The 12,323-nt window shown below is 34.1% G+C and overlaps 1 protein-coding gene across 1 annotated transcript in view; it reads right to left on the minus strand.

The window, feature by feature from the left end:
* Positions 1-4,705: 4,705 nt before the first annotated feature.
* Positions 4,706-12,323, minus strand: part of LOC145256241 (intraflagellar transport protein 43 homolog) — a 43,040-nt gene continuing 35,422 nt past the window's right edge. Inside the window, exons 7-9 of the mRNA XM_080114890.1 lie at positions 9,783-9,855; positions 7,416-7,478; positions 4,706-4,834 (exon numbers count right to left, since the gene is read on the minus strand). Of these exons, the coding sequence (XP_079971016.1) occupies positions 4,733-4,834; positions 7,416-7,478; positions 9,783-9,855 (238 nt within the window). The 3' untranslated portion in view covers positions 4,706-4,732. The remainder of the gene's footprint in view (positions 4,835-7,415; positions 7,479-9,782; positions 9,856-12,323) is intronic.

The raw sequence follows: 12,323 nt of genomic DNA on the forward strand, positions 1-12,323 counted from the left end.
TTTTCTTTTTTAATTGATTCTTGAGAGAAAAAAAAATTTTTTTCCGATTTAAAAATGTGTAAGACTTGTCTACTGGTGTTGCCAATGAAAAATTGAGAAAATAGCAAGAATAACAAAGTAAATTAACCAGAAAGAATTTTTTTTTTCACTCAAAATGCAAAACTTTTATCCTCAATATCTTAATCTCTTTTCTACTATTATATAAACTTTGAGTTTGTTCCCTATGAACTCTAAAACAACAGGGCCAATTTTTCTGAAATTCTACAGGAAGGAACTCCATGTGTTTGGCAGTGTTCTTAAATAGGTTTTGTGTCAGAATGTCTTCGATAAGTATCTATAATTGAAATAATCTGGAAAAAAGAAAGAACTGGCGATTTTAACCAAAGTTAACACCTTATACAGCCTAACATCACAAGTGCATTTAAGAAGTTTTATTACCACACAAACCGAAAGGTTCGACATATAAAATTAACAGTAGGTTCTTTAATATGACAAGGGCGCATTCCAAATGAATGTTTCTGTTTAGAGCACAATTGGAGCATGATACTTGACTTTTTCATTTTAAACTTTAATTCAGGCCATTATATATATAAATTTTATAAAGTCAGAAGTAGATTCTCTACAGTGCAATGTAGACTACAGTGTATTGTGAAATAAGTCATAGCAAGAGGCATGTGAGCTTCCTCCTGGTGCATCATGATGGGTCCTCAGCTAAAGCAGGTAATCAATCAATTTAATTGAAAAATGGGCGATTTCACCAATTTCAATGACAAGGGTATGTGAAACATTCGTTGATCAGCATTCAATTCAATTCCAGGCAACGTCGGGTCAGCATGCTAGTAAAAAAATTTTTTTTTTTTTTTTTTTTAACAATTTAACACAAGAATAAAATGGTTGATGTATGTTATGAATGAACTGAAATTCATTATGGTAAAACTTAATTTTGTAATAAAATAATTGTATGAGGGATGAGTAATCATTGACTCGTTTGCTTGGTCAGCGTTTTTAGGTGGGGAGGGGGGTAATTTGTAATGTAAAACTACAAGCAGCTCCTGCCCAGATGTGACAGCAATACTCCATCCTTGGACATACTTGGCTCTTATATAGGCAGAGAATTGTATCAGCAGGTATCACTCTACTGGATCGATAGAAGGATCCCACCATTTTTCCAAAGGATTTGATGTATGTCTTCCATTTAAGATCAGGAGTAATGGTCAAGCCCAGAAGCTTGTCAAAACATGAGGCCTCCCCAAAACGAGAGCCATTCATTTCAATTGATGCCAGATGGGGATCAGAACGTTGATGATGTAAAAAGATAGAAGCTTGGTTTTAGATGCATTGAAAATAACCAGCCAATTTTTCTCCATTGTACTGCATACTTAAGATCAGAGGAGAGAATCAGAAAGAACTTAAATTGTTTTGTAAAAAAAAAAACTGGAGAGTTCTAATTGTAACAAAAGGGAAATAAATATTTTCTGAAAACTAAAAATCTTTGGCCAATTTAGCAAAACTTAATTTTTGCTGATTGCCTTCAAAAATTGTTTTCATTAATAATTAATTTTCTACCTTATCAGTTTTTGATATTTTCATTACTGTGACATGACAATTCAGTAGATATCATTGGTTTCACTTGAAATTCCAATATTTCAACTTTTGAATTGTCAATAGCTTAAATGATGATGGCTTAGGCTACAGTGCTTAATGATTTTATTATAATTCTAGTTGATGACCCTAAAGTTTTTTTTTTCCGCATTTGAAATTATCACTATATATTAGGTACAATATAATCAATAGAGGATTGGCTCTGTAATAAATGGTAAATATCTGCATAAATTAAAATATTTATGCCTATTTTTCAATTGGGCAACACCGGGCGGCTTGCTAGTAATTTATAGAGTATGATTACAATGACGTAAGGTGATAGAAGTAGGACTAAAAGCATGCAAAATTGAAAATGAGTTTTTCTTTATTATTTGTACTCGCTAGGAGTTCTCAGAATTTGCCATTGGAGAGTCCTGTCCACACAAAGAAAGTATTTTTTAGAGGGGGGGTACTTTTATTTATGGCAGCTGCCACTACTCCACCCGCTTTGTGCCCCCAGCCAAAAAAAAAAAAAATTAAATTATGAGAACGATAGATAATTTTTATCACAACTACCCAAGGTAGTTTTGTGATAAAGGGGCATAACTCTTGTATCCACAATAATACTATGCAGTTTCAGAACAATGTATTTCGGTTTTATTTTCAATACCTTAAAAAAATATTTGAATGGCATTGATTTCAATTTTGTTTTTAATATTACAACACAAATTTTTACTGAACATAAAGAATACAATTTTCAAGGTAATAATAGAAATAAGGCCTTTTGAGGCAAATATCAAAATTCAACGGCTTTTCAAGTATGTATGAATCCTGCATTGGTCTTCACTGGAATTTGGATGGCAATAAACCTCCCCAAGGTTCCAGTACTCTTCCCACTCGTGCAGTGGAGGCCTGGTTAGCGCTCTCCCTCCTATCCTTCCATCCACCTCATTATTATTTTCTTTGATTTTCGTACATTTAAATTACAGATTTTATTTGCCTTCATTGTCACTTATTGATGGAGTATGTATCCATATACCTAAAGTTGAGTTTTTTTTTTTTCTCGCTCTGATATTAATATTAAAAGATTATTTTTCCATTAAAAAAAAATTATTAAAATGAACTTTGTAATATACTTAGTCACGGATATGCGAGAGACTTCTTGAAGGTCAACTAATGTGCATATTCCTTTGAAAAACGAGCGTTCATTAATTATTCATTTTTATGATGAGTGGTTTCTTTTAACTATTATACTTAATTCTATTCATCCATAGTCTTTACATTGTGCATAATTGCATAGAATTTAGGATGAAAACGTTCTATCACACAGACATTTTATATATGTATACACATATAAAGTGACCTTGTCAATGTGTGTGCAAATTTTCTCTACCAAACTCCTTTCTGACTATTTGGTCTACAGAGTTGAAACTTGATATAGAGGAAACACTTTCAATTTGGTTTTTAGCTTGTAGAAATAGCTGCTAATGGGTGAAAGTTGAAAAACAAAAAAACAATTAACTCTGGCAGGGGTAAATTGACTAATTTCTGAGCATGCTTACATATATATTTTTAGCTTGAAATCACTTCATTTTTAGCCTTTTTATCCATCTGGCAATAACTCGGAAGGAAATGATGAAAGCTAAAGTGCTAAATAATGATTAAGAGTGCCGAATGTTTTGGTTTCGATTCCAACTTATGGCACTGAAGTCTTTTTTCCTTTTGAAGCTATTACTATACATAGTAGGTACAATGTAATAATCAATAGAGAATTTGATCTATTATAATAAATACTGCAAAGCTGCAAAATCCCACCCCCACACTGTAGAGATCCCTAGATGTAAAAGATCGTTCTACTCCAGTAGTTTCTTCCCCAGAACTGCTAGACTTTGGAATTCCATTCCAGGTCACTGCTTCCCCAACTGTACTGACATGCATAAGTTCAAGTGCAACGTGAACCAACATCTCGCTGCCCTAATCCCTACATAGTGCCCCAGTAGATGTTTCCCCTGATAGTAGCCCCCTACACCAAAGTGGCAATGTGCCTTGTTTGGGGTGAAAATATAATAATAAAAAAAAAAATAAAATAAAAAAAATACAAAATCGGCATGAATTAAAGTATATTTAAGCATACTTTTCAATTGGGCAACTCCAGTTGGCCTACTAGTAACATGATATTTGAAGAAAAGTCCGTTCTTCGGATAACTAATGTTTAACTTAAAACATGTTAGAAAACTACTTACACCCGACAATATCTTGTATCGCAACAAAGACACCATTCGCCCGTGCATGGATTATCGCTGCCACATCTAGTCTGGTGCATCTACAACTAGTCTCTCCCTCTTAGACAGGGTCAAAAAAAAAAAAAAAAAAAAAAAAAAAATCAAACCTTCCAGCACTATCAACGAAACCCCAACCTCTGTCCCATCACTACAACGTTGCATCTCTGTGCCCGTTTTACAAGCACTTTAATAGACTGTTCTGATGTACTCCTAGGACTTGTGCCCTTCCCCTCAACATAAATGTCCTCAATTAAGCTGATAAGCAACAAAATCCTACCTCTTCATTGTAGAGATCCTTAGAAAAACTTTTACTGTAATAGTTTCTTTCCTCAAACTGCTAGACTTTGGAATTCCCTCCCAGTCTCCTGCAACTCTGTCTGTACTGACATGCAGAAGTTCAAGTGTAATGTGAATAGACATCTCACTGCTCAACTCCCTTCATAGTGTCCTTGTAGATATGGCCCCAAATAGTAGCTTTTACATCTAAGTGGCACTGCACATTGTTTTGGGGGGGGGGGGTGAATGAGAGTAAAAAAAAATGTAGTTCGTAGCCATTGGAATTAGCTCCTCAGTAAACATATTGCAGTGTATGTATTCGTTTTTTAGTTAAATATTAATAGGCTTTTATTGCTCGTTTTACTTTCAATATCATTATTTTTTTTTACTTATTTTTTAAAATTTATCTGCTTATTAATTTTTTTAGTTCAAAATAAGAATCATCTTATTTAATTTTGATTGGTCTTAATGTCAGGATCCAGTAATTAGGTTGAAAATTCAATCCATACCACCATGATGGGGAGGATGTTAGTTTCAATTCTTAGGATACAGTGATTTTCAGACAATTTTCAGTTTTTATATATTTTTATTTCTTATTTTGCTGGTAATCCCTCGATGTCTTCTTCGTCGTTCAGATTTTCTAATTCAGAAGAAATCTGAGTATAAAGATTATCCAAATCCCAAGGTTTGTCTTCCTGAAATAAAAAAAAATTTTTTTTAATTATTTATCCCGTTAGATTAATTTTCAAAGATATCAACAATTTCATGTTTCTTCATCTGTGTTATGTCTCGTATACATGAAGAATGTCAAACTGCATGGGAAAGCAGTAATGGCATACAGAGGTTTGATGATGCCTTGATTTTGTGCCTCAAAGACTCAAGTATAAGTCCTAGTACTGAGAAATACTAAAAAAAAAAGGGGGGATAGTTTGAATATGATTAGATGCCCTTCCTAGCCCTAAACAACTTGATCTTAATGTGGATATGCCTTAGGGGTAGATCATTGAACCTTTATTATTCCTATTCCTGATGAACAACCTCTATGATAAAATTGTGTCTGAGATGAGTATATTTGCTGATGACACCACACTTTATAATAGACATGAAAGGAAAAAAAAATGTACACATATCTAAGGTAACGGGAAAAACCCTAGAAAACTACCTTCAGTCTGTAGTAGAATAGGGTCATAAAAAGGTGGCAACATTTAACACTACTAAAATTAAACTTCTTTCCTGTAATAACTACAAAAATAAACCTTCTCAGCCAATGATTGGCATGACAAATAACACCCCACCTTTAGAGCTCACATTTCAAACTCCTCAGCTTAAGCATTCACACACGACATGAATTGTTATGAATACATTGAGGACATTACTAAAGCTGCTGCAAAGATAGTGATTTCCTTCATCTGTGCTAGAAAATCACTCACACTAGGGAGCATCGGACTTGCAACATCTCTTCGGTGAGAAAGAGGTTGCAGGAAAGAGAAAAGGGTCATCTTCCACTAGGCTACAATGTCTATTTTGAACTCTCAAGGCAGGATAAGATCTTTCTAGCAGCTCCTGCCCAGATGTGGCAACAATACTCCATCCTTGGATGTACCTAGGGAATTGCATCAGCACGTAGATATCTACTGGATCAATAGAAGGATCTCATCATTTTTCCAGCGACCTTGGCAACAGATTTGATGTACATTTCGGATCAGGAGTAAAGGTCAAGTCCAGAAGCTTGTCAAAACATGGAGCCTCCCCAAGGCGAGAGCCTTTCATTTCAATTGATGCCGGATGGGGATCAGAACGTTGATGATGTAAAGAAGTTTGGTTTTAGATGCATTAAAAGTAACCAGCCTCTTTTTCCCCCATTGTACCACATGCTCAAGATCAGAGGAGAGAGAATCGTTTCATTAAATCCTGTTAAGACTCAACTTGTGTCTTTCAATCACAAGCATGTTCCTTTTTTCCTTGAGATTCTCATTGATGCTCTAAAAAATAAATCTATTCTGAAACTTCTTGATCTTTCTTTATCATCAAATCTTAGAGTTCACATTCGAGATCCATTGCTTTTTCTGCTACTCGTAAAGTCTTTTCTTTCTATCACTCTGAACATTTTCTCAAATCTGAGCATATTCTCTATCTCTACAAATCTACTACCAAACCAATATGGAGTATTATTGATATATTTGGGCTGGTGAATCTGTGTCTCATTTGAGGGGTCTTGATGAATTGCAGAAACGTATCTCTAATTTGATTGCCCCCCCCCTTTCTTCTCTGCACATTCTCTTTCAATAACATGATACTGCTTGTCAGTCTTTTTTATGAATACTTTAATGGCATATGTTGGTCGGTTTTGTTTCTGCTCATTTGACTCTAGTAATCTGCCAGTCTCCATCAACCCTCTGTTTTAATGCATCATTGTAATACAGCTTCTTTCAAAGATCACCAGTTTTGTGGAAATCCTTTCCTGCTTATAGTTTTCCTCCTACCTAAAGCCTTGGTCTTTTCAAAACAGATCAATAGGCATATGTTGTCTTCGTGATAATCATCTTTCGTTCTTGTTAGCTCCTTACATCAAGTGGCTTCATGCTATGTATGGGGCAATTTCCAAAAAAATTTGTAAAAAATGTAAGTACTTAGACAGTTTTATCCACAAACATATGACATCTAGTTGGAAGGTTCTACTAGGGAATGGCTACTATACAACCTGACACAATAGTGTGTAAATATCTCCACTGGACCATCTGTAAAATGTTGTATATCAAATGCAGCAGCAAGTCCTGCGAACATGTTTACCAGAAAAAAACAGTTGGAAATAAGTCATACGCCATCATCCACTATGACTAAACAATTCCTACAGTTATATGCCTAGAAAACTGAGCTATAAAACCTGACATAGAGATATGGGACATCAAGAAAGAGAAAGCAGCAACCTTAGTATAAGTTAGTGTCTCCAATGATGCTGGGTTAACCAAAGCTGAGAGGGAAAAGATAGCAATATACCAAGGTCTTATGTAAGGCATGAAAAGTAACTGAAATTTTTAGATTTCCATCCTTCCAGTAATTATAAGAGCAATCGGACTCATGACAAAGAATTTCATAAAATTTCCTTAGAAATACACCCGGTGAACCAAGTGTAAGAGAGATACAAACAATTGCACTTAAAGGAACGGTTAGAATTTTAAAACAATCTCTCAGTTGGAATGTAGGTGAATTATCTGGCATCCAGTAGGATGCCCCATCTTCAAAAGAAAATGAAAAAAAAAAAAAAAATCAACCAACCTCTATTAAATCAGCTTCAGGTAGAAGGCATCGAGTTAAGACTGACAAATCCACTTCATTATCCTGTTAAAAATCAAAAGGGAAAAAAGATAAAAAAAAAATTTAAAAAAAGGACGAGATTAACAGGGGGACCAGATTCCGCTTAATATTTCTCTTTCATAATGTAAAGACTTGATTAAAATATCTCTATTGGAATACAAGCTAAATAAGCTATAGCTTAAGGTTATTATATCCCACTCCCTGAGGGTGGGGCTAATTTTTACTAAAAAATATAATTCTTATTCTCCAACAACAATCCATCAAAACAAATTTTATATTAGTAACATTGTAACTCAAACTTTAAAAAAAAAAATAAAGTTGGATCTCCGAGCTCCATTCTACGAGGAGCATTCAAAAAGTAATGCCTCCTATTTTTTTATTCTGCCTGAATGGATCAGAGAAGATTGACAATTGCATTGTTATGATGACTGGACTTATGCATTATGACCTGAAAGTTTCATCTTTCTGTTGAAGATAGTGACATTATGAGTCTCTAAGAAAACAACCCCTGTCCCATGGACATGCGTCAGAAGTAGAGATGTGTCATTGAATCCTCATATGACAAAGCGTGTTCTAGATGCCCATGCACAGCTATTGTTCTTCGCCGGCAAAAGCGTATTGAGAATGGTGGTGATTATGCAGAAAAAGTCAATTCTGGGGCACAAAAGGTCACTTGTTTTAATGGTACTACTCCCATTTTCATAGCTTGCTTGAATTAAAAAAATAAATAAATAAAAGGTTTTACTTTTGACACAAATCTGATATCACCATTATTCAAGGGAATACTTTAAGTTTGCCATTGGCCTGCCAAGCCAGCAGAACATTTAATCAAACTTCTTGGTAATTGGAATATATAAACACAAAGGCTTTTTAAACTTGACAGTTGAAAGGGATTTTTTTAGAATAAGATGCTAATGACGCAAATCTTTGCTAAAACATTTTAACGTGCATAAAATTCAACTTTTAATCAACAATTGACTTTCTATTAAGAATTATTATAAAATTATGTTTGCTTTTTAAATTGGCATAACAATATTTTTTTTTTATGTGTGTGTGAGTTAACACAAATAACCTAAATTGACAAACCAAAAAGTAAACGTTTTTTTTATTTCTTCAGATTTAATGGAACATTTTGTTTGTTTGTTGTTAAGTTTGACCCATAATCTGTTTTTAATAAAACAAAAAACACAAATATAATTAAAGATTTTTCCAAAGTATTACTATTGTAAAAAAAAAAAAAAAAAAAAAAAAAAAAAAACAGTTCAAACTTTTTTTTTTTTTTTACTCATATTCATCCCTAACAAAGCATATTGCCATCTGGACGTAAGAGGTTACTATCTGGGACCATGCCTAGGAAAGATTAACAAGATGTTGATTTACATTACATTTAAACTTCTGCATATCAGTACAGTCAGTGAAGCAGATAGGGAAGTTCAAAGTCTAGCTGTTCGAGGGAAGAAACTATTAGAGTAGATAGTTTTCTGGCATTTAGGGACCTCAACAGAGAAGGGGTATGATTTTGTTGCTAAGCAGGTTTGTTGGGGATATGTACTTTGAGAGGACACAAGTACGAGTTCATCAGAGCCCATTCCATTAAAGTGTAAAAGTCCAAAAGGGAAAAAGTTAACAAGACTGAAAAAAAAAAAAAATACTTAGTGTTGATCCTGAAGAGACACTATGAAGCTATACAATGTTGTAATTGCAGTTGGTTGATGGACTGGTATGTATGATTATATAATCTGCGGCAGCTGTCATACCGTGCCATCAGAATATCACAACCATCATTCACCAAATAAAATCATCCAATTTAAAAATATCAATATAAAAAGTTAAGAGTTGCAATGTGAGACTGTTACATTCCATCATTAACATTAGCTAATCAAGCACACACAAGCTGGTGATATAGTTATTTTTTTAATTCCAAAAATGAAATATTACCAAAGTTAAGAATGTTGCCCATTTCACAACACAAAGACCTGTTGCATAACGGTTGAAGTACTAGGTAAAACTCAGTTGTAAGTGATACTCTTCTGAAGGTTGAATACTCCGTGCAGAAAGAATAGAGCTGCCAATTACTTAAGATTTCTACCCCGTCATGGTTGATGGAACAAGAACATACTGCCCTCATGAATTAAATAAAAAGTTCCGTTTGAAATTCCATGCTGATTTCAGAGTTTAACAGAAAGATTCATGAGTTCCACAGAATACACCTGAATTATGTCGGGCAAAATTTTGTATGAATTAAAGATGAGAAGTCCGAATAATTGAAATAATATTTTCCTCATATATTAATTTATTTTTTTTTTAATTCCAAAAAAGAAATCTTACCAAAGTTAAGAATGTTGCTTGCTTCAAATCATTATCCAGTTCACGATATGACACGATCTTGCTCAGCTGCACACTGTAAAAAAGAAACAACGAACAACAGTTATATAGAAAGTATTGAATCCGTTATGATGCAAAGTAAGAAAAATTTTGGGTGCTTCTATATTATACAAACGAAAAAATATCGAATTTCAAGTAAAACAAATAGTACCCATGTAATTATTATGGTGCAACTAGTAACATATCCAAAAATTATGGAAAATGATATGGTAGAAAAATAATTATTAATGAAAACCTGTTTTCGGTAAAATTTATCTGGAGAATAAATTTTCTCCCACATTTTGAATTAGTCATTACGTAACGTAAGCAACAGAACTTAATTATCTCCCCTGTCAACTTATCTCTTTTTAAGTAAGCATAATATGGTGATTTTGCTTCCTTTCACAAATGTTTTTTTCATTAATCAGCACTAACCACCAAGATCTTGCAACCTAAAACCATAGCATCACAAAAAAAAAAAAAAGAGTTTGCAGAACAAAGTTTGCAAAGATGAGATTTACTTCCGGAAAATTTTATTAAAATTTAAAAAATTCAGTTATAAAATTACACTCTCCTGAAGGTTAAAGGTTCAATCCTCAGTATGGGCAACACTCAAAATACAATTGTAAATTACTTAGAACATCTACACATTCATGGCTGACAGAATGAGAGCATGCTACCCCTCTGGATTAAATAAAGGGTTTCATTTGAAATTCTAACAGAAAGATTCCTGAAAAATACACTTGGAGAAGATCAGAGGATACATCAACCAAAACATCTTTAAAATGAAACTGAAGATGAGAACAGTAGTCCGAAGAATCCAAATAATACGTAATGTCTTTTATGCTTCCATATTTTCAATGTTTCTAAAAATAACAAAATCTGTATTATTTTTTGTCAGAATTTATCGTATTTATAAGTTGTATTGCAGTTGTATCAGTGTGACATATTCAACAGGTAGATCAACTAGTGTAGATTTTAGTAAAATGAGAATAACAGGAAATGTGGCAGATGAAAAGTCAGCAGAGGTCAAAGCTTTTTACTTAGGATGAGAATTAGTTATGCTGTAGGAAATATATTAAAAACATATATCAAATTAGACAGATCAAAAAGAGGGGGGTGATAGTAAACAGGCACCAGATTCATAACAAAATGGGCTGACAAGATAAAACTAATTAGTGATATCAATTTTCAACAGATCCAAGCATGACAAGCTCTTCTTCCTCTCTGTCTCCTCCCACTTCACCTTACTGGTCTACAGTCTGGAACTAAAATCCCGTTGAATAAATGGTTCACTCACTTCCATCAGATCTGTCTAGAGTATAGCTGTTTTTTTGTTTTTGTTGTAGATTTTTTTAAGGTAGAAAACAATTTAATTTCTGCATCTGGGATGATCATGGCAAGTGCGTGCGAAAGAAAACCAATTGGCAAACAAAGTGTGAATAACTGTTGTGAATTCAGCATTTCTGTAATGAATTGGTCATTTTGTACATCAACCCCTTTGGGTTATTCATGTCGTATCCAGTTATTTTGTAGAAGTTTTTTTTATTCTTCAACCTCTTTGTATCTTCAATCACTAGTTTGTAGTATTTGGTTTGGTTTGGTTTGGTTTGGTCGTTTTGTAGTGGACTTTGTTGTTTTTGTTCCCTACTCTGCAGAATATGAATGAGTTTTGCAATTGATGAGGGAAAAAGGTTACAGTATTAATGTTTGGTACATTTTAAGTTAGGAAACCAGTCAGGAAGTGGGGGAGGGAGAAAGAGAAAAGAGAAAAAGGAAAGGTGGATTGCTGTTTTTGTTTTTGGCTTTGCAGAACATAATTATAAGTTATAAAGATATTTATAGTTTGAGTACAAATGCCTGCAAACCAGAGGTTGTGGGAGTGACCTTTTCGGGGCATAAGAGTGCTTGCAGAACCACATGTGCACATGGGGAAGAACGAACCTCCCCTACGGGTGACATAACTGAATACGAATGGCCTAGGAAACTGCCCCTCTCTCACCTTTCCCTGAGTATATGAACAGGTCCCAGAGTCGAAACTGGCAGAGTTGAGCTGAAGTTTGGAGCAGAGTCGAGCACAGTTGACGAGTCGTCACACCCCTCTCTTCCCACACCATTCCACCGTGATACCAGGAGAAATTAACCTATTTTGACTTAGCAGAGTTTGTCAAAATCAACATTAAACTACGGACAATTGTATATAACTATATATGTATATCTTATCTTGAATTTAATCAGTAGAATAGAGAACGGAGTTGTTTTTTTTTCTTTTGTGTGTATGAAATTGCTTTCCTTCTAGCACGACAGATGGATGAAGCAGTGACATATCAACCCGATTGCGAAACCAAATTGATTGACGGGTACTGCCACATTAAGATACCTTGCTGGGTCACATTTGATGTACGTCGTGTTTCATTTGTGAAATATCTAGACATGTCTCAGCTCTGCATAAAGAAATGTGAGATGAAAGTTTTCTTGCTTTCTTATATATATATATATATATAT

This window comes from Euprymna scolopes, chromosome 32, assembly GCF_053919585.1.
Source record: "Euprymna scolopes isolate OS-2025 chromosome 32, ASM5391958v1, whole genome shotgun sequence".
NCBI lineage: Eukaryota > Metazoa > Mollusca > Cephalopoda > Sepiida > Sepiolidae > Euprymna > Euprymna scolopes.